Here is a 26,058-nt window from a genome sequence, read left to right as displayed (position 1 = left end):
CTAATGACACTCCCTTGGAAATATCAGTGATAGACTCATTCTTCAGTTAAAGCCTCCATCCAATCAACTGGCACTTCCATCTGAAATCCTTGACACCAATGGGCCAGAACATTAAAAATGTTAACACAAACCAACGCCTACCTTCTTGTCTCCTACAGTTTGCAAACATCTCTGGTATTTATGCATCCAAGGATAGGCAAGAGCACAAAACAAACTTGTTCTTCTCATGGTGGGTATTTGAAACTATCAGGTGGATGTGCCAATTTTAGTCAGAAATTCAAACCTTGTATGAGGACTCAGCTAAACAGAGTTAAGAAGAGCATGAGCTCTATGCAACCATTACACACAAGTGAAGTTACAGAAATTGACCTTTATTTAGTAATCAGTTTCTTTAACTTTTTTTTGATACAAAGTGACATTTTCATTTAGTACAGAAAAATCCATGTCAGAACAGTACCTGTCTGTTTCAGTTGTACCACTGGAGTCTACTCTGATCACGAACTTTAAAAAAGAAACAAAACAAACAAAAAATTGAGATAAACAAAAAACAACTTCTGTCCCTCACCATGAGAAGTACTTCATCCATTCAATTTCGTATTTATTTATATATACAGTATTATAATAGTATGGTGTAATACTATATAAAATACTATATATATTTTAGATGTTTTTATAGTTCAGAATACTCTATATAGTGTGTAACTATATAAATACTATAAAAAGTATTTTGAACTATAAAATAGCAACTGTAAAACAGTATTTAAATTTAGGACCAGATCTTTCTTGAAGAACTGTGCAAGAAGAATCCCTTTTTTTAATTATAAAAGCTGCAACCAGAAGCAAAATTACAGCCTGTAGTGTAAAATTAGAAACCCTACATAATGAAATGTTAGAAACAGTGACTGAGAAGCAGGTCTATTCAAATAATATTTTAAAAACAATTAAAATACAGTACCCTGGAGACATGGCACATGAGACAGAAGAAACAGGTACAAAACCTGTGTCAGGAACACAGAGTCAGAAGTGCAAAAAAACAAAAAGGGAACCGATATAATAGAGTTTGGTACAACAGGTAAATAAGTATTGCAACCAAAACTAAACGATCACTTATTTTTTGACAGTGAAAACACTAACAATTTAGTACCTTTCTAAAGGCTTTTAATCAAAGCCCTAAAACTGTGTCTGCTCTTAAATAAAAACAGTCTATGTGAATGCTACACACTGAAGTACAAAGCTTAAGAATTACCCTGCAAAATTGCACCAACATAAGCTTTCCATATTTACAGTATCTAAAAGTGATAGAACACAGCATGCTAGGCCTAGTTTATGATTCTACCCCACCTGTACTTAATCCAGGCCCAACAACCAAAAATTATTATTTGTCAACACATGTTAAACTTGGATTGCTTAGATACATTATGATGTTTAAATATTAGCTTCATGCATAAAACAAGAAACGATATCTTTGACAGACAAGCATTGACAGGATACAAACAGTGGTCTGCCCTGTGTAGGAGTGTACTTCCTTTTGAGCTTACTCCCAAGACGTACCGATTCAATCCCACGTTATTACCTGGTTGTCAAGTCAACAATGTGCTTAGAAATGGTCAAAATTGTAACTAAGAGTCACATTGTGCATAAACTGCCCGCTCATACTCAGAAATTTCACTCCACTTTGGAGAGTTACCTCATTAAGTGAAAGGACACAGAGTTAAAAAAAGAACAAAACAAAACAAAAAGACATTCAAGTAAACAGCAAGAACCAAATACTTTGAAAAGGTTTTTGTAAACGTGTCATTCTACAGGGTTTTGCAGCATTGTTAAATTCATTACTCTTGGACAAGTACACACAGGTCACAACCCTTGTGACAAGCTGTCATGTGTACACGTACGATGTGAGAGACAAGCTCGGTGAAGTGATCTGCCCCTTCCCACATGCCTCGTCAGGTCCTCGTGTGTTCAGTGTTATCATTCCCCTTCACGAAACAGAAATCACTTATGGATATCTTTAAAAAGACAGAAATCAACTGAGTCCGTTGGGTAGAAAGTTAGTTGGTTATTTACACCTGGAAAGTAGTTTCACAGCAAAATAAATCTACAGTGGGCCAGCTGGGATCCACAGGACCTTGTTTTGTTCTTGGTCGACAGTCGTCATAATCTGAGTGCAAATGCTTGAAAGGGCTCCTCCCTGGACAATGCCTGGAGAAGAAGAAACCCCACATTCAAATAAGACTGGAACAAACAGGTTTGAGTAATTACCAAGAACAGTCTTCTGCATTTATCTGCAAAGTGTTTATCAACAGATGAGAATTAAGCAACTCAACTCAGTATCTGACAGATGCATGTCTCTGTTTAAAAAAAAAAATTAAACAGAGCTAAGAGGTCAAGCATTCAACACACAGTTTCTTCTACTAGCTCCTAAAACAATCCAGGGAAGTCAAGGAACTGATGGCTATAATCAGCTAAGACAACTGTTTTGTAAGTGGCCTCCATGTACTATTTTCAGAGGCATCAGGTGGCAAAGTTTAAGTCTAAAGATGGTCAGAACCTGCTATAATAAACTTTCTCTGTTCAACATGTGGTGCTAAGAGTTTTATATTTACGGGGTAATATACATAGAGACTATAGCTGTAGCAACTAGACACTATTTACAAATATTAGAAGTAAATTATGAGCAGCTCACAGATCGCTGAGCTAAATAAAACAGCAGTGGTTGCTACTCCAATTCTTATCATCAACCAGATGCAAGGAACAAAATGCCAACAGCAAGCAACTCCCTGAAAATCAATTCACAAGATAAATGAACACCTTTTATTCTACCCTTGTTAAACACAAGAAGTAAAATGCCACCACTGACACATGAAAGGAGAACATACTGTCTTCAATACTTAAAAACAGAGGAACTTCATGACTTGAGAAATATGTCAGCCAGCAAAGCCTCTGGCTACAGCTATCACTAATGTTGAAAAAGTATGGAAAGTCTTACACAGCTTAAGGTATAATTTTTCTTTTTGAAAAGAAAAAATATGATGTCACATAAAATATATAATATTTGGCTCTGCAATATACACCACAGTTAATGATGTCTGGTGACTTTGGATACAGAATACAGTAACTGTATTCTGAAAAGGTCTATGAACAGTGACAAATGGCAAGCAAGAAGTTATTAAGATTACACACTGTGTTTACAACTTGGTAGAGGAAACAAAGCCAACTGTGAAGTCATTAGTCAAAAACTGATGTCCATGAAGCAGTTAAAGAGCTCTTAGTAGTTAAAGAGAGCGTGACTTATAGCTCCATGACTAATCTAACAGGGACAACATGCTTATATCTAGCTACATGCTATCTACAGGCTTATTTCATGCACAGTATTGTAACTTCAACAAGCTTCAATGTCAGTGCAATTTGAACAGCAACCCTCTCTGACTACCAGCATCTGGAAGTGCTTCAGACAGCTGGAGTCCACTGCACAGTGGCACCAACAGAAGGAGGCCCTTCCCACAGGGCACGTGAGAAGACACATGTAAGACTCTCTTGGACTGAGTGCCCCTTCCACTGTCAGGGTCAAACTAAAATGCCACAAATGACTAAGCAAGAAGCAGAAGATAACATGTGGTGAAGCAATTTGGCCATGTGCACGTCAAGTTCTCTGTAGGTTTAGTACGCATCATGTAAAAAACATTTGTATGGCTATTACATAACACTTTGTTGAGAACACATGGCTTCTCTCACGATGCACTGAGAGAGCTCTAAACTAAACACACCCTTTTGTCTGTCTGCACTTGGCAGTTATGCCTCAATATATTTCTGTAAGAATACCATTGTTCAGGAGATGAAAAGTTAGGTTTTGGCTAGCTAGGGTGTTTGTTTTTCTATTTAAATTTTGCTGCCATGAACATCAAGATACATTCAGAAGAGTGGTGATAAAATTCTAGATATGTGGAACCCCATGGAAATATACTCTGAAATGAACAATCTCCAAACACTGTTGTTTTTTTTCCTCTAGTAAAAATACTACAATCCAAGACTGATTTCATGATTTTATGAAGTTAAAGAGGCTTCTAAAGTTGAATTTAATTATTCCAAATTACAATACATGCTCAAGAAACCTTGGACAATTTTTTTCCATTGTTGAAACATTTAAAGTATGGCTCACGAATCAAAATCACACAATTACAGAAGGGTTGAGGCTGGAACGGACCTTTGGCAATCATCATTTGTTAGTTTAAACTACCAAGGGTTTCCGTTGTTTTGTTTGATTTTCACAATTGAGAAAACCCTTCTACTCCTTACATGGTATAACACTGACAATACAATGTCAAATCATCAAATCTTGACCATACTTTCTATGCTACTGGCTAGTAATAAAAACCTTTTCAGAACCTCTTTAGACCATAAGATTATAACATTCAGAACAAAGGAGATTTCTATCTTGACATTTCCTCTTCTGGTAAAATAAAATAACAGAACATGAGTTCATCAAAAGAGAAGGCAGAATGAAAAAATCAAGATGCTCATTGAAAGGACATTGATCATCTGAATTAAAATGCAAATGGATTAAATTACCACTGCGTTCCTACTGAAAATTTGATTGAATACGAACCTGTAAAGTACTTGCTATACTCCTGTTCTATTTTTTGAGCTGTCTCAAATTGTTCTTTGGAATGCTTTTGTGTAACTTTGTCCCTCAGGAAGATTGGGTCTTTTTGCTCTCTGAAAAAAAAAAAACCACAAACAAAAGAGAAAAAAAAAAAAAAAAAAACCACAAAACACCTTCTATAAGTAATTTTTAATGGACTTGAAAAGAGTGCCTCTAGTTGGGTGAATAGGAAAGGCTAATTCACATGCAAGCAGACTCCCAGGCCCAGAGTGCCATCTACTGTGTTTCAGCAGTATCAGCAGTCATCATGATCATTTCAGTTCTTTAAAGTTTCAGAGACTAGGAGGCAGCAGATTAAGAAAGAATATTTTTTTTTCCAGTTCATATGAATTGGACCATCATCTCATATACATGCTAGTAATTCTTACACAAAGCTGGGCACAAGTACCACCCTAAGGGCTGGGGAACTATCGAGCATCAACTAAATACAGTATTTCCATGTTATCATATCTATGACACATTTTTGAGATGTCTCTTTTTCTATTATGCAAGCTCTTGAAAATAAAATATGAAAAAAAACTCCAGAGAAATGCAAATGCCAAAATAATTATTTAAAAACATAATTACTAAACTAACCTATCACTGCTGTGTGCATTTCAGAGAATGCCAATAGAACTTGTGCTGTATGTAAAAGGGTGTTTGGACAAACTTTTGGTGCACACAACAAGTAGCCAAAATGTGCCACTGCAACTTATACTGATGACTGCCAGAAATTCTTACTTGATTAGTTTGACCACTGTACCTTTCCAAAAAAAGGAAACAGCTGTAATGGTCACAATTTCACTTCCAAAGTGGGTCAAGACATGACAGTACTATTTATTATTTAAGCACGCAATCCTATGGTGGTAATGAAATACACCTCATTGCTCTATGTCCTGTTTCCACTTTACAGTAGTAATAATTATCTTTTTTATTAAAGAGATAGTAAACAAATTTACCTACAGATCAAGAATATAAGAAGTCTTCAACTTTAGATACGAAGACAGCACAAGTATAAGAACTCTTAGCAAAGTGTTTCTCAATATTCATGTTGGGAGATTATTTCCCTTCTTGCCAAATCAATCTATCACACTGTGTGAAAGCTTTTTCAAACATCAGGGGAGGGACTGGCATTTGCACATCCTGTGCTCTGTTCCTGGCTATATTCAAACAGGAATTTCACCATTACTGAAAGAACACAGCCTGAGAAGACCACAGCATGTGCACTTTGTGGCAAAAGGGGACTTCCCTTGCTTTGTTTACTGGAGAATGAAGGTGGGAAAGCTGAGGCTATGAAACAATTGGAACTGCATCCATACTCTTGGCCCTTCCAAGAACGTGAAGAACACTTCTTTGTCATGGTCAATGCATCAATGGATCTCATCTGTATCAGTCTTACAATGTACCACAAAGGTCAGCAAAGATCCTCCTAGCGGACATTCAGTTTGGTCTTGATGGATTTCTTTGATAGAGTCACTTAACTGTCATGCAACCCAAATGAAGTTAAGACCATATACCTCACAGTGGGCTTTATAAGGACCATTTTCCCCATTTTACAGAATCACAGTACGTTCAGAGTTGGAAGGGACCCGGAAGGATCATTGAGTCCAGCTCTTCAGCAAGTGGACAGAACCCACAATCCTGGTGTTATTAGCACCAGGCTCTGACCAACTGAGCCAACCTCAGTGGCCTTCCTAAGAGATTTAAGATTACTAGGATGAAACAAACAATAAACTTAGACTTATTTTAAGGTAGAATAAACATTCCTGAACTATACCCCTCACAGACTTACTTGATTTGTTTAGCATTTTTGTAGCGAATAAAAATTACAATAGGGTAGATATGAACACTGTGGAGCCGTTCGATGGCATGAGGAGCGATGTCAAGCAGACAATGACAATCCTAAGATCAAATGTAAATGCAAAACACTCATTCAGTTAAAGAGCACAAGCACACATGCAAATCCCCCATTTCTTCCCCTACTTAAAAATCATAGCAACCCAACAGAGTTTTGCCATACATACAGCATTTTGGGACTACTGAGCAATTTGCACCCAAAGGATTTATAACAAAAGAAAAAGATGAAAAACCGCAAGAAATTGCATTCATAGTACCAAAACCATGCACTGACAGGAAAAAAAGTACTTGAAGAACTTATGAAATGAAAACTCAGACTGAAATATATGCATTACATTTTTCCCAAGTTTAAATATTCCTATTAATTTTCTCATTCAGAAATTATAAGCAAACACAAGCATTAATGGGACTTTCCATGTGGTTTGATTGAAAACTGTAAGCAGTGAACAGCCTTCAGGTAACATTTGTCTCCAGGATTATGATGATGCTTATATTCTATAGGACTGCATTAATGGAATAGTTAAAAAAATTAAATCCTTTTTTGGAGGTGATAGAGGATGAATTAAAGAAAATTATTTCTAACTTTATTTAGTAATACTGTAAAAGTTTCTACAAAGGTGAGCTCATTTTAAATAGTCACATGCAAAAGTAAGGTAAGTTTTATTTTATTTAACAGCCTGTGTAACAGTTCTCTGAATGTCTTAAAGGATGATGCTGCTACCATAATTTCCACCCCCCAACATAAGTATGTAAATTGTGCAAAGAACTACAGCATTAAAATTGACTCACCTTTTCTGTTATCTCTTTTATTGAAGCTACAGTTGTCACATCAAAATGTCCACTCCTCCGTTTGTAGTCAATAAACAGACAATCCTTCACACCTCGCTCAATGGCTTGCTGGGAAGCCTTCATCACCTCTGTTGCACAGAAGAGATCCCCTTTCATTACTGTTCCTTAGGCACAGAACAAGGCTAAGAACACAATGTCTGCAAATTCAGATTCTTGGGGTGTTATCCATCCTCGTGTTGTCATTTTGTTGATTTATATAGATGTTACTACTGTGTATCCCAAACATGAGTAAATTTGCTATATTTGCATACTTACCAAGAGGACATCTGCAAAATTTCCCAGGGGATTCTTTGACCAGCATGTCTTTCACAGCATCAAGTAAAGGTCCTAGAATAAGTACAGGCCTAGGGGAGGTACAGTCCACTTTCTGGACACGCTGATAAGCCAAACTTGCAGAATCTACACACACAGAAGATATTTATTTGTAAAAGCACAGATTTCCAGGCATTCCTCAAGCAGGCACAAACATCCTTATAGGAATTATGAGAAGACCTCCTCTGCAAAGGAGGGCAAAGGGCCCTTGACAAAATACAACATATGGTCAGTCATCATTGAAATTTTTCCACTTGACAGCTGAAACTAGGCATTTTTCTAATTGAACCTATTGTTCAATTAAAAAAATTGAACTCCTCACCATTCCCAATCATCCCTAAAAGTGTAAACAATACACAATATTTGATATCTCTGGCTTGATTAGTTAAGCTCTTACAAGAAGCAAGTATTCTAACCAACATGATTTTTCTAAAGGAGTGAAGAAAGTGAAGATTTTGAGTGATGCACAGGATTTCTGTCGACACTAAGCAACCTGGACCGAAATTAAATTGTTGAAAGGAAGATCAAAACCATGCATCAAAAACAATCTCCCTCTCCAAATGAAATAGTAACGCTAATAGGTCCAGGAAGAAATTACGAAAATATTTTGAAACACACTGGATTGTAATTTAATACAAAAAAATTCTTGTTGGAGATAATGATCACTATTTGTATTCACAGCAATTAGAAAGTAACATTATTTGTTGTGCTGTGCTGCACCTGATTAAAAATGAAAGGGAAATAAAGGCAAAGCCCTCCCAAGTACAACAAAGGTACTTGCCATCCAAGAAAGGAATCGAGTCTGTACTGATTGTATCTAGAGCCAATAAATCTTTTCCATCTTTGGAACCACTTCGCTTATGTTTATGCTTTCTTCTGAAGAATGACCTCCTTGCTGCTGCTGACAATGTCTTAGATGAACTGTTTTCATCTTTAGCCTCGGACATGCTGTGTCTCCTGTAGAATTCCTGATCCATCCTAGAATAAAACAGACAAAATGGCTGGTATTTAAAGTTATATTTTTAATACTTTTGACAGTATCACAGCTGGTGATGCTGTGCCTGATGAGCCCCAGGACATTGTCATTTCTAGTTTACTATTTAGCAGCATTAAAACCAACTTGATACAGCAATATATTTAATTCAATGTATATTAAAATGGAATTTAAAATGCCATCCTTAAAATGACATATCTAAGAATTACCATCTCCCAGAAAAACAGAAGCAAACAAGTCTTTTATATCACATCTCACTAGTCAGACTTGTAAAGACATACACTTTTTAAAAATTAATCCTGTCACTGAGTCACTTACATATATTTACTGGGAATCTGCCCTCTTTCCAGCTTCTGAGCATTCTCATCTAGCTGCCAAGCCATCCAACAACCAAAATTTCCCTGCGGTAGAGTGTCATCCACATACAAAATGTCATCTTTCTTAAAGCTTAAATCCTGCTCCATCTCTGCCACACGGTCATAAAGTGCTCTGGAAAGGAAGACAAACAGGCTCTGCAACTGGTCTCCATCAACTCAAGGGAAGAACACAACTTTTCTGAAAAAAGTTAACAGATTTGTGGCATCCTCTTCACTCAGGAACACATGAGTGAAAAGGGAAGACCTGCTATACTAGACTGTGCACTTGCTGTGAGGGAATAGCTGGATAAATCAGTAAATTTCAAATTTAAAAAAAACATGGCAAAACGTATGTTCCCCCTCTCTCTCATATGATGGTCAGCATATTATCCTAACAGCCTTATGCTGTCATCACCAGACATGCTCAAATACCTGATGTAGAATCCATCTCCAGGAAGTTCTTTTATTTTATTAAACTCTTCTATTCTGTATTGAGTCTTTATTTTGATGTTTTCTCCAGGCTTCAACATTTCAAGGTAAGCTTCCTCAGCTGTTTTATTTCGCATGTCAATGGACCCATACTGCAAAACACAAAAACAAACCTTTAGATGTGAAATTGTATTTTAACAAGCCATAGAAGTAGGTGAGCTTGCAAAACAAGCAAAATTAGTTTCTCACTTACAAGTTCAATGGGAAAGTCTCAGTGCTCACTTGTATCTGAAAAGCTCACAAAAATGTGTGTTTATCACCTTAACAGTCTTGACAAGTAGATAAATATTCTCATTTCAGACACAGAAAGCAGAGTCAAAGACACAATATATGGTTTTCCCTAAATTCTCTTGAGAATTTCACAGTGGTAAGATCAATATTATTCTCTGCTTCACAGTATTATTCATATCCTTGCCTTTCTCCTACATACAGCAATTGGGTTCAAAGCTTCCCATTTAGCTGAAGGGAGCAGGTGTTAGTAATTACAGGTAGACATAGGTGAGTTCTTCCAACTTCGGGGCATCTTGCGCTATCAACAGTGATAGCTCCAGATTCACATCATCCAGCTCCTCGTGTGCTGCAGCCAAAATTCAAGTTTGCTTTCTAACCGTTCTTACCTGGGTTTTGTGGCAGGAACTCAATGCTCACAGAACATTCCACACTGTGGGACAGCACAGCACTTGGCACCACTCTCTTTATGCCATCCCAGCCATTAGCCAGTACGCTGCCGACATTTCTGAAGTGCTTACCTCAAGTATCATGTCACCCAAGACTAGTCCATCAGGTCCTTTTGCTGGGCTGTCGTCATCTACATCTGAGACAAATATTCCATACAGGTTTCCACCACATATCTGGATCCCAAGATCAACTTGGGATTTTTTAACAACAACAATTCTAGGTTCAGGGGTCCTTTTGTTTGTGTCGACAGGGCCCCTTTTGACAAAAAGAAACAACACACACACTAAAATTTAAAAACTTGCCATCTAAAGAATATATATTTATATAAATTACTCAGAATAGGTCACCTACAGAGTCTTAAACAAAACATCACCTTTTAAACTAAACCAATCTTGCAGAAAGCTTTCTTCACTCCTTGCAGATTTTTCAGAAACAGTCTGAAAACATGTACATTTCTATCCTGGGGTCCACTTAACTTGTCTGCTGACTTATTGCAACCAGACACAGCATTCACAGAAGCATTCACTTCCTGATTTAATACCCTTCATATCCACCCTGACCATTTATTTTCCTTTAAGACAGAAGTTTCACTGTCTACCTTAAGGAATTCCGGGGACTTGTAGTTGGAGTGGTTTGTTTGGATGGGGGTGTCATTGTCCCTTCGTCCTGCTCACTCACAGTGTCGATTACGGAATGATTGTCAGGCGTTGCAGCTCCGCTGCCTTGAGGGGTGGAATGGTTACTCACAGGTTCTAAGCGAGAACTGGGACAGGCAAAAAACAGTAGAAAAGATTGGAGGGTTAATGCCAAATATTTTCCACTCAAAATTTTTAATTTGGTTTTAAGTCAATTTTAGAGTAAGGGAGACAAAAGCCAAACCCAATAACTCAAATGGGCATGCCAAAAAACATATGTTCACCGTAAGTCTATGAGAAAGACAAAGCTCTGTTTTGAAGTGTGATCATGCACCAAAATAGGATGGGTAATTTCAACGGGTCATATACCTTCTCTAACTGGAAATTCCAATTCTAGGGAAAAAAAGTAACAAATACTTGAAGTATTAAAATTTCATAATCCTACGAAGAAGTAATCTTGGATTTTATTTTAGTATATTTAGGGATTATAGAAGAAAAAATAGAAATAGAAGAGAAAATATATTTAGATGCATCAAGCATCAATCTTTTGACAAACATGTATTCACACATTATTTTTCAAAGCAATCACACTTATCAGCACTCGTGTGCTCACGTTTGCAAACATGTTAAATGTACAGAAGTAAGCTACTAGCTAAATAACTGTGTGGACAGCAGAGCTGTCTTTTTCCAGTTCTAGCCAGCCTTACCTTGACCGTGAGTGATTGCCAAGCTGATACATGTGTGGGTTATACTGAGCCAGAATAGTGATGGTGTCACATTGTTGCCCAATGATTAGTCGAGCCTGTTGCTCTGTTGCATTTCTCAAATTTATTCCATTAAACTATGGAAAAATTGCACAAATCAGAATGTCAATTTCTGAATGGAAACCAGCAAGCTCATTCTTTCAGTGTCCTAATTAGTGTAATGTCTAAATGCTCACTTATTCCCACTGGAGAAAACAAGAGAATAAAAATGTTGCTATACAGTGATTTCTAAGGTTTACTCCTTGGAAGGAATCATCATAATTTTCAAGTATTTTGTAACCTGACAATGAGTTTAACAATACTTTCACTATTAAAAGACATACATATTCTGAGCTGTGCTATGATTTGATATCACTGATTAAATACAAGTTGTTTCAGATCACCAATATGAGTAAATTCAGAATTTAAAGATAAATTCAGATCTATTCAGGTCTATTTTAGAATAAGAAACACACTGTGCAACAGAAGGTGCTTTAACATGATGTTACACTTACAAAGCAGTCCTGTACTTTACAAAATGCTACTCCATGTGTTTATCTAACACAGTAGGCAGAAACATCATTGAGCCTACATAAGTAATTTTTTAACCAGGTATCTTAGCTAAGAATATGGCATAGCAACAACAGCATGAAACTTGGCAAAAGCCAGCTGCTTGAAAATGTACTCCCCTTAATAGGCAGAGTATGGGATTGGGACTATTTTGTTTTAAGTACTGAAACTAACTAGCTTTAAATTGAATTACATCTATATAAGATGCAGAAATACCATCAAAAGCTATTTTTATGACAAAGCCTCAAAATGCCACAACAATCACAATTATGGATTATTACAATAGAGTGTATCCTTTGCTACATCTCACAAGTGCACAAGGTTTCACAACTTAGTTGTTTTAGAGAAGGCAGTTATGGCTGCAGTCATACAAACTGATTTATTAAACCTTAGCAATAGGAAGCAAGCAATTACCTCCAGTAACTGATCACCATATTCAAGGCCAGCTTGATGGGCAATGCTCCCACCTGTTACTTTAGAAACAAATATTCCACCATTTTCTCCGCTCACAATGGAAATCCCGAGCGGCTCAGAACCCTTCTGCACTTTAACATGGCGTGGCTCTTCCATGTAGGGCCTTTTAAAGAGAAATTTAAAACTGAGTTGGAAAAAATTGCACTTGAACCACCACAATACCATAGTTACATGCAATATTTATGTCTGTCTGAACTGTAATAATAAAACAGCTTTGAACAGTTACTTAAAAAGCCCCACTAATTGTCAAGGGTCTTAAATGCATTCCTTTAACACCATGCAATGTACAGTGGCAGAAGTAAATGTATACCAGATACATGACTGCTCCAAAAATGATGGTAAATATGAATTATAAATAGAATGGTCATGAAGTTGATAGGAAAGAAGCTTCCAGATGCATATTATATGAAAGTAATTGAACCGCTGTATATAATATGTCTTTGTCAAACCATATTCCAGAAGGGTATGTTACAAATACAAATGCTGGGAGTCTTCACTGCCAGTGAAAATAAACATAATGAATAGTAAGGTGGTAAACCAAAAGACAACAAAGCACAAATAAAATATTTCATATTTGTATGCTGGGAAAAACAAATTAGCAATGAAAATTAAGCAGTTGCAAACTCAAGCCATTAAGACAGCAGTTTGCATGGTAGCATTACAATTACCATGCAAATTCTCCTCAGGGCAATTATCCAAACGTAAAAAAAGCACAAAGTGCGCAATACTGCTCGAGAAGGACAACCTTAGATCAGGCCAACCTCAAACTCCTTAGTGATGAGAACCTAGGCCTAGGAGCCACAGGGATTCTCAGAAAAGACCTATTACGGAACAGATATCTGAAAGATGCAGAAGATTTGAGAAGACAAGAACACTTAGAACAAGACAAACAGTAGTAAGACACTAGTAAGTATAACAAGAAAAAGGCTTATACAAAAGAATACCCTGAAACATTCCCCTTTCCTACCCCCATATTTGGGATGTATCCACCTGTAAAAATGAGGCTGGTCCATCCATGATGTGCATAAACTGACAGTAGCCTTCTAAAAAGTCCTGGTTTTCACTATTATAAACTTAAAAATGTCTACACAGAAGAAGCATCACCAGGCACTAACAGTTGAGCTCAGTGTGAATGAAACAGCTTGGGCACCAGGTGTGGTGTATTTTTTATTTTAATACCACTATACTGCATTTGACATGCATTAATTTGAATGTTTTCCTTCCTAGAAATTCATTATGCCATATAGATGTTCTCTAAATTGTGCTAACTGCTTAAACTATTTTATTGTACTTTTCAGAGACCAGAAAAGTTAATTGGACTTCACTCACTACCACTCAAGTGAGTGAGACTGAAGAAGGATATTTTTGGGAAAAGTAGGATTTGGGGCTGGGAACAGAGGGAAGAGGACATTGGCTCATAACCATGCATATTGCCAGTCTTTGAAGGGATCTTTTTGGTAGCCTTCTGCAGCAGAGGCATAATAGTTTGCCAGCTTATTAATGCCTATGAGAGGAAAAACTGTTGTCTACTGATATGAATGCAAGTCTGGAACTCAGACATCTTACATCACCATTAGAGGGAAAGCCCTCAGCAATTGTTACCCACATAGTGAACTTATTATAATGCTCACATTTTTTGCATGTAACCGAAATTAACTAAATTCTGATAACTTGCAGAAAACTGATTATTTTTTCACTCGCTTATGAGAGTGTAAGCAATATTTCATGAAGTTTCTTCTTGTCACAAAATTTACCAAGGTCTATTTCCAATTTAAAAACTAAAACTGCATCTTTCAAAGCTTTGTTTATTGTACCTTTCTGCTTTTTCATCTACCACACCCCTTTTAATTTGTTTCAGATTGGAGTAAGATGGAATCAAACCTATACAAACATATCTGAGAATTCTAGAAAGAACATAATGACATATAACTATGCCTGTATAGCAAAGCACTAATAAAGTAAAAAAGAAGGATAACATTAAAAAGGTGTTTTATTTGATAAGCAGTTTTATCAAAATCAAATGAAGCACTTCTTTATAATATTCAGACTGCCTGCCAGAATCACTAGACATGGAGTAGAGAAGAAAAGTCCTTATTGATCAGATCTTTTCATTTTAATTAACATCAACAGAACAAATAGAAATATTGCATTTTTTCAATCTATTTAATTATTAATTTCATCTGGGGAAAGGCCAAGTGAATTATTTGTATTTTGTGGGAAACAGAAAGCTTATAAAACCCCCCCAAAATTTAAACATTTCTTAGGATAGATTTAAGTAGCTACTTCCTTAAACTGAGAACTGCTTAATAGTTAGTTTTCTTTTAAAAACCCACCACCAAACCTTAGCATTATTCTCTTTTTAGAAAGTCAATATGGCTTACACATAAGCACACATCAAGAGCGATGGAGCTGGAACCTGGATGTACTTCAATAATATGATCAACATTAACAAAAAATTGTTATTTCCCAGAGATCAGAACGTGTATCTTGTGTTCAAAGACACAGAGATACAGACTGCCAAAACTCAGCTTGTTCAGCTGAACACTCACATTATTAGTCATGTGAAAGAGAAAAGACACTTGGAATTTGCAAGTGACAATCAGAGAAACATTTATACGAGAACAGAAGTTGAGTACATGCAGTACAAGTGTCACACTGAAGAAAGAATGTAAATTCACAAAAAACGTCTTTACGTTTCCTTTCAAATAACACTGTTCTTTGTATACAAGACATTCTATAATTGCTACAATAACTTAGTCACAAATTCTTCAAACAAGACAAAAGTTTCATGTATTATTTTATGAACAACATTTTATTAATATCAGAAAAGTTAAAATACAGAATATCCTCATAATTTTATAATTCACATTTTTATGGTCAGTGTTTTCACATAAATTAAGCATACAAAGGGGTCTTGAAGTTGACATAAATCTAATCTATTTCAACACATCAGAGCTCCTTTACACTGCCAGAATGGCATTTAGCTGCCTTATTGGAAATAAAAGTCTGCTTCACATTTATGTCTTACTGTTCTATGATTTGAATTTGTGTAAAGCTTTTCATATATTCAGTCTAGTCAGACCATGATAAAATGAAAACAGATGTCCAAGACTGATACTATAAGCAACGTATCCTTGAAATATTCATTGTGAGATATAAGGTCATTAAACACAATGCACATGTTTTTAAGAAAGTTATCATATTAGATTCCAATTCTTCAAACACCTACACATATACTGAATGCTATTACTAGCAGTGGTCCAGGTACAGCCAAAGGGATCAGTCAGAGCAGTGAAATTACATCTGTACATCTTCTGTACTGTTGGCAGTAAAACTGCACCTGTACTGTTCTTCCACAGTTATGTGCTCAATTTTTCATGTTATCTGGTTATATGGAATCAAGGCACAGTGGTTGGAGCACACAGTCTGCAAGGCTAAGGCACCTGATATTTAGCTATCAGATGTTACTAGGTCTTAATTTTGTTTAGATTTCTAGAGTACAGAACAAGGCTATCATAAATAAGCATGTGAGGTAGTTAAACTGAAAGGGTATATTCCAATTAAACTGCTCTTACTTGGTGTTGCCATTAGTCTAACATGGAAAAAACAAAACCTTTATGAAATCACCTATTCTTAAAATCCACAGAGATCTCTTACATACTTGCTAAAGAAAAAAACATTCAATAACATGACTTAAGATGCACCTCTGCATCTCATTATTTTTCATTTAAATTAAATGCTCACATTCCTTCAGACTAATAAACAAACACAAAATTTTCTCAGTCACATTGGTATTAAAAACAAAAAACATGGGGACCTTACCTATCTTTTCTACGTTCTCCGACAGCTACGGGGCTAATGGAAATCCTAGGTAATGTAGAAAGGGAGTTCTGAGACTGGCTGCTGGTGAAGGAGGATGTTTCCAAGTTAAGAGGTGACTGGGGAGGAGTTATCAGGCTGGGACTGCTACATTCTGAATGTGACAAGGAGCCTAGGAAGAGGCAACAGTTGAGTTTTAGTGTCCTGCATCTGTCACAGCTGGCAGATCTACCCAGACACAGTGAAGCACCACACACATCTGAGACAAGAAAGAGGACTGACTGATCACTACCTATTAGTCATTTAAGGCGCTTAGGAAGACCAAGTAACTCATTTCAGACAGTGCAAACTTACTGTCCTTAATGACTGTGTTAAACCTGTCCTCTCCAAGTGCCAACAACTACTGCCATTTTCAACAGGAGACAAGGTTACAGACAAGCTACACCATGAGCATGTCTGAAAAGCACGTTAAAGAAAAATAAAAGACAGGAAAGAAGTAAGATAATCTAATATGTAGGTTTGTTTTCAAATAAAATATTTATGTTCAGCCCTTCTCTTTACATAAGATGTATATTATGTGACACCTGAAAAAGATAATACAAGTCAAGCATGCACCCTACAAAGAGACAGGAAAGCTCTGAAATTTCAAACAAGCTTGATATTACTTAGATTGCATCTTTACCCTGCTTGTACTCTTCTTAAGTAATCTACAGAACAAGTGCCCTGACAGTTTGCTCCCTTTGAAAAGCTACAGAAAATAAACCTCAAATTATTAATCACAAATGAAAGCTGTTTTTCAGAACTGTCTTGGCCCAGTTAGGAAAAGCACTGCACACAATACATTAAGGCTGCAGAACATCTGAGCCATGATGGCAGCAAAGAGTTGCTGATTGCTGTCAGCAAACTCCTGATTCTACAGCACTCCAACTACTGCTTGTCTTTAAACATCTTCCACGAAACAATTTTGAGTGAAGTACTGAAATATTTTCACTGCATTTCAAACTATAATTTACAATCAGTGATCAGTAAGCAAATAATACACTTAAAGAAACAACAAAAAAATACCCGCATGTCAGCTCACTGTTAAAATTTTCAGGGCATCATTCTAGAAGAAACAACAACTACAAAACATACAGCAATGCTTATTCTTACTTCTATCTGCACCTTTACTCAGTGTGCCAGTATTCAAGCCAACCATCAAAAAAAACCAACTTTCACTAGAAAGTTTCTTCTCTTTTTTTAACATTTCTCTGGCAAAATGCAGATTTTGTAGCCTTAATAAAATTGTCTTACTTAGACGGTGGTACAACCTGATTTAACAACTGCAAGGGCTTTGTTTTGGTTATGCTGAAAACAGTATGACTAAAATTAGTTATTAAATAATTCACCTCTGTCAGAGCCCATCATGGACCTTGGATATCTTGGTGTTAAAGGGATCTTAATTCGTTCTGTTCTATACTGCAAGTTACTCGAAGAACCTATTTTTAGAACAAGGAAAAATTAAAAAGACAAAGGTAAAAGCACTAATATTAAGAAAAAAAGGTGCATTTAGATTGTACTTCTTCAATGAGCATTAAAGTGGCCTCTAAATGATCAAGGCAAAATCTTGGATGATTATCCTCATAAATGTGAATATGACAATTAGAGCAAATTATCTTGATTACACAGTCAGTATAAATAGAACACAATGCAGCTACACAGTATATATGCACTGTACATTCTTGTGTGAAAAAATATTTTTAGTATTTTCCAACGAAATTAAACTTTAGTCCAAGTCCAAGCAAGAATCTAACACCTCTATTTACTAAGAATTCATGGGACTTTGCAAAGGGCATTTAAAATATTCTGACTACATTCTGCTTGGATGAATATTACTGATACTGGTGGAAATGGTTATGCCCCTTTTTGCTTATAAAGCTACCATCCTCTACTCAATCTTTGAGGGAACACAGGAACACAAACACATATAAAACTGCAAGTTATTATATAATTTAAGATTTAAATAAATCTAAAATATTAAAATGCCACTGCTACAAAGCATACATAAAAAAAGGCATAAAAAAATTACATGTCAATCAACTAAAGATAAGTATACTTTATTTTCCAAGAATGCAATTTACATTTGGCCATTACTCATCACTGACTTGATGTTCAAGGGGCTCTCTCCTTTCCTTTCTTCTCATCAGCACATTGAACCTCAACCTTTGGCCCTGTGTCCCATCTCTCTAAGGATACTTTTAAAGAGTAACAGGCATGGAAAGGAGAATCCCGCACACACAGGGGATTTCAAAGTGTCATTTCAAAGAGACTCTAAAGAACAAATTAAAATACAGCAACTTCCAGGGAGCACTTTTAGTCACAAACACACGAGAAATGAAGCAAAGGAACACTGGAGGAATGCCAACTATGAAAATCCCATAACAAGGGTACTTAAGGAGTTTTCAATTTATAACTTTCTCCAATATACAGGAGTCCCACAGAAAATAACTCAGAAAAGCTGGTTACCAAGTCTGGCACTAGATGGCAATGAATTTGAGCCGTGAGATGCTCTTGTACGTGAATTTTCAGAGTAGTCACTGGAGTGTTTATGACTTAGGTCCAAACTCAGGCGACCTTGATGCTGGGAACTACATAAAAAGAAAAGCAGAATAGAGCAACAGTTAGAGCTGGGCAAAGAACCTCAGCAAACAGAAACTGGCCAATAAAAAATGTTGGTTAGCCCATGTACTGAATAAAGTGAATGCTTCTCTCATTTTTCCTTCCACGTTGTCCCATCATTTTGTGAATTATTAGAAGCCAGAAGAGAAATAGCCCTGAAGTACTATAAAACAGAAAAAAGCTTTGTTTGGTTTGGCAGTGACAAGAAAAAAAAATAGAAATTAGTTAATTAAAGAAATTAATTTCTTTGTCAGTATCAGCCAGCGGGGCAGAGGAAAACCTAATCCATTAGTTACTAAAAGACATGAAAGCAACTGGCACATCATTTACATGCCATAATGGTTTTGAGACCACTGGATCAAAATAACACACAGCAAAGTGCATGTTTCACTCTGCACTCTACCAGACTACTAGAAGCAATTTTACCCTAATGAAAACAAAAGTTTAGGGAGACATAAATTTTAAACCACCTGGGATGCAGGTGCTGATGACATATTTGGCTGGCAACTGATGGGCAATTGCTGGTGTGAACTCTGTGGCTCCAGGCAGTATAGATTGGATTTCTCATGACAGCAGTGACTGCAGGACACGGTGCCAAGCTTCTTGGTACTGTCCCTGCTTCAATGATATAAGCATATTCTTATCAACATTATTAGCATACAAAGTCCAGATTTAAAATATACCTTAATAATTCATAATTATATAGTTTAACATTTACATGTATGATAAATAAAAATATTAGTATATAAATACATTATTAAGCACCATACGACGCCTTTTTGATAATACATCCATGTTTAAAATCATCTCTATAATTGTGTCATGAGTCATAATAAAGTGGATTATATTACCAAAAATGAAGCCAATCACAGCATATGATTTTAATAAGTGCTAGTAAATAAAAGACTGTTTTCAAGTACAGAAATTTTTTAACCAGGAACAGAAATCCCGAATTTAGTCATCCAACCAGCATGCAAGATTTTATTTGACACTTGAACTGACTGCAGCTATAATCATTCTGGTTCCTCTCTTTTGTTGCCTCAATGAGTCCCAGTTGTATTGTGACTTCAAATTCTAACATTTATATCTGAAATTCATTACTCAAGCTGCTTTTTAAAGTATATTCATCCTTCAGTACTAAACTGAAGTAAAACTTAATATTTCCTCTTAAATGACTTGGTAGTATAGAACACAGCAGCAAAAATTTCAAGACAAACTCATATAGTCTAATATTCTGTAACGTAGGTTTGACTTAGTTATTGTGCAAAAGTATCATGCTAAGATAAAAATTAACTACAAGGTTAGAAATAATACTTTTAATACTATTTCTACTCCAATTAAGAGAGAAAGTGAGAGGAGAGTAAAAGAAATCCAAGAACAGAAGCTTCTTGGTCTGAGCTACTCTTGAGCATGTCTTTTCAGCTGATTGGGGCACCATTGCTTGAAGCTGTCCACTCTTCCAGATACAGATTATTACCTTCATGTTCTCCAGTAAGAATAAAATCTTCCATAAGTTCTAAAACTTACAGGAGTTTGGGGGCTTCACAAGAAGAGAGGATAAACTCATAAAAATCAGTATCACCTGATTAAAAATTTAATATACAGCTGCTGAAAACTGAAACCTAAAATCAGACACTAAAGACTGAGCTATCTAACGACTTATTTACCAAATGTTTCTTACAAATTAACTCTCACAAATTAACTAGCATACAATATCCTAGTTACGTCCTTAAGCACTCTATTTAGTCAGTGCCAATTCAAAACCTGCTAACATGAACTTCAATATCAAAAACTGTTCTGTCAACTGAGACAAAATGCTGTTTTCTGCTCCACCTGATTATACTGATATACAATGAACTTCTTGTGAATCTCCTCTCTAGTATCTTAATATCTCAAACACACTCACATTTAACCTTTCACTTGGATTAAGATCACAGCCAGTTTGGGCACTCAACATCAGATACCCCAAAAGCTTCCAACCGGTAGAACTTAATGTTTCACTTCCTGAATATCAGATTTTTTTCCTCGGAAGAATTTCAGAAATAAAGCAGCTAAAGCCTGGGGTACCTTCATTTACTTCAAAAATACTGAAAATCTTACTTTTCCTCCTAAAGGACAGGCTACACCTTGTTCTGCACTAATGTATTGAGAACTCCTCTGCACAGAAACTGATGAAACACAAATCCTTCAGCCACAAGTTGCTCAGCTTCCTTAGCAATTCTTAATGAGGCTTCACTTCTTTACAGTCCAAAAGCTGAGCACACCATGTTCAGACTACAACAGACCATGGAAACAGGTTTTGTGAGTCGTGTTTCTTCCCTACTTAACACGACTAATGCCCAGTCTTGTCCAATGTGGACAAGTGCCTTGGGGCTTTCCTAGAAAGCAGTCTGGAGTTCTGTCACTCACCTGCTGGCATGCTGCCAGGGTATAAGGCAGCAGGCACAAAGCCATCGCTGTGCCTAGCAGAACGTTTGGGGGAATATGGTGCCCATTCCTGCAGCTCTGGAGACAGGTGCTCCTCACTAGCTGGAGCATATTTCTGCACCTACAAGAACACAAAAACTGAATTACAGGAGGCTGGAGATTCAAAAGAGTAAAACAGACAAACTGTGGAACAAAAAGCAACATCAAACTTTCCAGTACCTGTTACAGAATGTGCCACCACAGAACTTCTTAAGACATTTGCCTTTCAATTTCCTTCTATTTTTTCTCCATCAAACTTTGTTACTATTTATTATTACTTTGTAATCTTCTTAGGCCAATATTTGCAATTTAACTGATACCTTTCACATCAATGAAACACCCAGCATACAGTCACATTTCTCCTTTAAAAAAACACTTTCACAGGATATTTCAGCTGCTATTGTCGCAAGTGTTTACTATAGAAAACCTGGCTAAAAAGCCAGAAAGCATTTTCCTCTAAGCCTGCATTTCCAGACACATGTAGAGTAACCTCTCTTCAACAAGCAATTCAGGTTTTAGAACCTCACAACTTCTGTTTTATATATAACAAGTAGACACTGGTGAATTGAGAACATATAAGAATAGCTCAGACATTGACAGTGATGCAGGAGAGCTGCAAGTGCAGGGCTCAGCACATTGCATTCACACATTTGAAATCTACAACACAAAATATGTGACTGATGCGTGTAAGAAGTGAAAAAATAATTATTGAAAATGTGCTTACAGTTTTTTATGATAGCAGTATTTTAATTAGATGAAGAATTACTGAGAGCACAAAGACTCTAAAAGGCAGAGGTGCATTCTTAGAACCAGTACTTGATCATATTCATGTCTGCACTAGTAATTGTTCCACCTACTATTCAGGAATTAGAGCATGCCTAAATTTATCAACTTACCAAAGTACACAAAATTAACTGTGTACACACACATCTAAGTAAAATGACAACACCCAATATGGCTACAAATTTAAACTACGCTATATTTTGCCATTACAAGTACTACTTCAGGAGTGAATGCATGCAGACTGGGCACTACTGCCACAAACACCCTGATGTAGTTGCAACAGACAAGGGCAATTCCACCAGAAAATAATTTTCAGAGTGACTAATGCCCACATTTTGAGGCACAGTACCACTTGTGCTCTCTGGCCAACAACTTAGAGCTACAAAGCTTTGCCTATTTTCTGGGTGGACAGGGGAAAGAGAAGAAAAATAAAAAAGAATCATAGAACCTAATTTTAATTTAATCCTAGAGACAAAAAGTAGCAACAACAAAGTAACCTTAAAAAAAAGAAAATTAAAAAAAAGTCATTGTAATTCTATTATATAATTTTCTTCTTTACCTCAAACCAACACCTACTTGCCACCTGTAACACAGCTTGGGCACCACATCGAAGCAACCACAGTAAGTCCCCAAATTCCCTCTGGTCTCTTCAACAGTGAGTGCCAAAACCACCCACTCTGTTCCAGCTAACAAATCTCCTGGGCATAAGTCCCCACCTACATGTGTCCTTGTCACAACTGGCAACTCTACTCAGTACACAAATATTCCTACAATTATAACCAGGGCGTTTATAATTGTAGGAATATTTGCATATGCCCATGACGATGCACGACAATGAAGATGGGACTCTCAGTGCTAATGGATCAACTTGATATTCTATATAAAGCAAACACCCCATATTCAAACGTGTTCAGTATCTTCATCTTGTTTGGTTGTTTACACACATGCTAAAATATATGACAATATCCCCTCCTTCACTTCATGCAGTGCAGTTCCTGTGGCCTTCCTCTTAGCCATAATGCTCTTCAGAACAAATCTGCTGATTACAGCTACAAAATTAAACTCATGCTTTTCAGTCATTTGTTGTGCTGGTTTTGGCTGGGACAGAGTTCATGTTCTTCATAGTAGCTACTATGGACAATGGTTTTCTTGATTGTGCCGGTAATAGAGGTATGTTTTAATTTTTTGCTGAGCAGTGCTTACACAGAGGCCTAAAGCTCTCCATAACTATTTTTCCCTAAAAATGTTTGGGAATGCATAAGGAATGGAAGTAGACAAAACAAAATTGAAGCAAACCAAAAAAAAAAAAAAAAAAAAGGCATAAAAACCTGCCAGGTATTCTCTTGTATTGAGAATCCAGTACTTTGCAGGATACGGCTCTAATCCTGCACTGCTTCCAATTCAGTTCTGCCATCTGTATTGCTTCTAAAACTCTTTGAACAGGGTGGAATTACCCAGGTATAAACAAGTAAGGGAAAAGAATATTAAATTCTAAGTCATTATGATGTAATTATATTAAAAAACCCAAAAACACTTCTATAAACTTCTGTTTTCAGTTGGAAAATTTTTTAAAAAAATCTCTATCTGCCAGTTGAGCAAATCTGAGGCAGTGGACGTGAAATAACATTATTGATTATACGTCACTTTTATATAATGCACTCATATAAACAGGTCCTTTCCAGAGCACAAAACATTTTCCTTCCATCCACTCTGTCAAGACATGGCCCACCATTTTCTTGGCAGGGTTGTTTATTCTAACAAATTATATGCTGATTTTGAACATGCATCATATTCTAATAAACAGTTCACCTTTATAGTGCAATGGGCCTCATAGTGCAATGGGCCTTTGAGTTTCAGGTAAGATGTACAAAATTATTTTGACACATCAAAAGACTTTAAAAAAACCAACACTATGGGTGGCACACCTTTGTCCATTGAATTGTACGCTGATCTGGACAACCAATCTGACTTAGTAAAACTTCAGAAACCCTACTTTTACTTTTCACTTCTAAAGCTGATACTTAGTGTTTTTTATTTATGTATTTTCATGTTGTCAAAAACATACAAAAGCCCAGATGTTCCAACAAGCAGCATTAAAACCTCAGGTATGGCAGAAAGCAGAATACCATCTTTCTGTTCGGAGGCCACCACTGCCTGTTAAATACTGGAACTCCACATACTGGTTTTGTATTTTGTGATACTGCTAAGTGCCAAGTGAACCTGAATTCAGAGGATGGGCTACGCTGCTCCTGCTCTGGTCCATAACTAGGCACCCAAAACCACACTGTTAATATCCTTCAAGGTCTCTAGTTTTGAGCTATATACCAAGGTTCTACCTGAAGTGCAGGATTAGGAATGGGCACAGGGGTCATTTTATGCCTCAGAGCAGGAGCCGATTTTGGCCGCGGTCTTTTGATCTCTGGCTCTTCAACTCTTTGAAAACCAATGTCATCTTCACAGGATTTCCTTGAAGACAGGTGAGTGCAGTCAATTCCCTCCTCCCGATAATAATGCCCAGCATTCCTGCTGCGCCCCTTGAGAGTAGCAGAGTCCTGTTTAAGTGCCAAGGAAACTGGAGCTTGGGCAGTGGCTGGGCTGGTGGGTGGGGATCCCGTTGTTACTGTAGACTCTGATGCAGAGCTTGCCTGCTGTTTATGTTTAAATTTGATGGAGTCGCTTCTCTTAGGAGGAGTTGGAGGAGTGGAAGCCACTTCAACTTTTGATGGCTGAGGTGAATGGCCTGTCACCTGATTAGGAGAAAGGTAGTCCAGTTTGGGAGGAGTTGGTGGCCTTTTGAAAGTATCAGGGTCAAAGATAGATTTCCTTTGTTTTGGCTTTTTATACACAGAGAACTTTTCCGTTTCTGTTGCTGAAATATTAACCATGACTTTTGGCCAGGTACCACCGCTATGCTTAGTTCCATGTCCTTTGTCAAACGCTGTCTCAACCATCACACAGTCAGTTCCTGTTGGTTCATAAGGCAGCCTCCTGCTGTCCAAGTCAACAGCTCCATAGCCTTGGTCCCCATATGTCTCTGGGCTGAAGGAGCTGAGACTGTGCTCTGAATTACTATGGCAACTGTGCACTGTGTTCCTACGAGAGTCAACTCGTAATGTGTTACTAGGGAAAGGTTTGTGATCGCAAAATGAAGTGCTGCCCTGATCGCTCTGCTCCTTCTTGCCATCCATGATGTCTGGATTGAAAATGTCGGTCTGGGTTGAACTGTTGAGTTTCAGGTTTCTTTTATTTTGTGCTTGTATCTCTGATGCATGAACTCTACAGTTTGATATTTTTTCTGGATCCTTCAAATTTTCAAATATATTTTGACCACTCCAAGATGAACTCTGAGGAAAAACCTAAAACAAAAACCACACGTGATCACATTATTGTGGCTGATTTCTGTTTAGTATGACTCATATCCTAGCCTTCTTGATTTATCTATACCTGTATATACACTTAGTAATACCTTACAATTCAAAGCACAGAACATGAGATGACATGAAGCTACCAAAACTTTTGTAACATTTTCAGAACAATTCCAAAAGGGCAACTCCACATGGTGGCAAAAGTACTCAATTAAAAGTGAAGGGCCCTTTGTTCTACTTCGGCCTCTGATAAGTGATGCCAATAAGATAACTTTCACTGCCCATTTCCCTCTAACATAATCTTGTTACGTTCTTAAAACCTCAAGCTCCCTAGTGCTGAAATTATGACTCAAAATCCATGTAACAGGCCC

General features: G+C 36.9%; 1 protein-coding gene across 4 annotated transcripts in view; it reads right to left on the bottom strand.

Moving 5' to 3' along the window:
- Positions 1-350: 350 nt before the first annotated feature.
- The window catches only part of DLG5 (discs large MAGUK scaffold protein 5), a 96,286-nt gene continuing 70,578 nt past the window's right edge, over positions 351-26,058 (bottom strand). For 2 of the 4 annotated variants that reach the window (XM_064430340.1, XM_064430344.1), the window contains exons 16-34: positions 24,659-25,678; positions 21,483-21,621; positions 19,544-19,691; positions 18,921-19,042; positions 17,804-17,893; positions 16,419-16,587; positions 13,358-13,435; positions 12,537-12,699; positions 11,517-11,650; positions 10,773-10,937; positions 10,246-10,429; positions 9,440-9,588; positions 8,970-9,140; positions 8,439-8,635; positions 7,601-7,744; positions 7,286-7,413; positions 6,432-6,541; positions 4,604-4,713; positions 351-2,199 (exon numbers count right to left, since the gene is read on the bottom strand). In XM_064430340.1, the coding sequence (XP_064286410.1) occupies positions 2,096-2,199; positions 4,604-4,713; positions 6,432-6,541; positions 7,286-7,413; positions 7,601-7,744; positions 8,439-8,635; positions 8,970-9,140; positions 9,440-9,588; positions 10,246-10,429; positions 10,773-10,937; positions 11,517-11,650; positions 12,537-12,699; positions 13,358-13,435; positions 16,419-16,587; positions 17,804-17,893; positions 18,921-19,042; positions 19,544-19,691; positions 21,483-21,621; positions 24,659-25,678 (3,525 nt within the window). In that variant the 3' untranslated portion in view covers positions 351-2,095. The remainder of the gene's footprint in view (positions 2,200-4,603; positions 4,714-6,431; positions 6,542-7,285; positions 7,414-7,600; positions 7,745-8,438; positions 8,636-8,969; positions 9,141-9,439; positions 9,589-10,245; positions 10,430-10,772; positions 10,938-11,516; positions 11,651-12,536; positions 12,700-13,357; positions 13,436-16,418; positions 16,588-17,803; positions 17,894-18,920; positions 19,043-19,543; positions 19,692-21,482; positions 21,622-24,658; positions 25,679-26,058) is intronic. The other 2 variants (XM_064430341.1, XM_064430342.1) reach the window with 2 other exon arrangements.

The sequence above is a fragment of the Passer domesticus genome, chromosome 8 (genome assembly GCF_036417665.1).
Source record: "Passer domesticus isolate bPasDom1 chromosome 8, bPasDom1.hap1, whole genome shotgun sequence".
In the NCBI taxonomy this organism is placed as follows: domain Eukaryota; kingdom Metazoa; phylum Chordata; class Aves; order Passeriformes; family Passeridae; genus Passer; species Passer domesticus.
The sequence above is the reverse complement of the archived record's forward strand: the minus strand, read 5'-3'. Positions and strand labels throughout refer to the sequence as shown.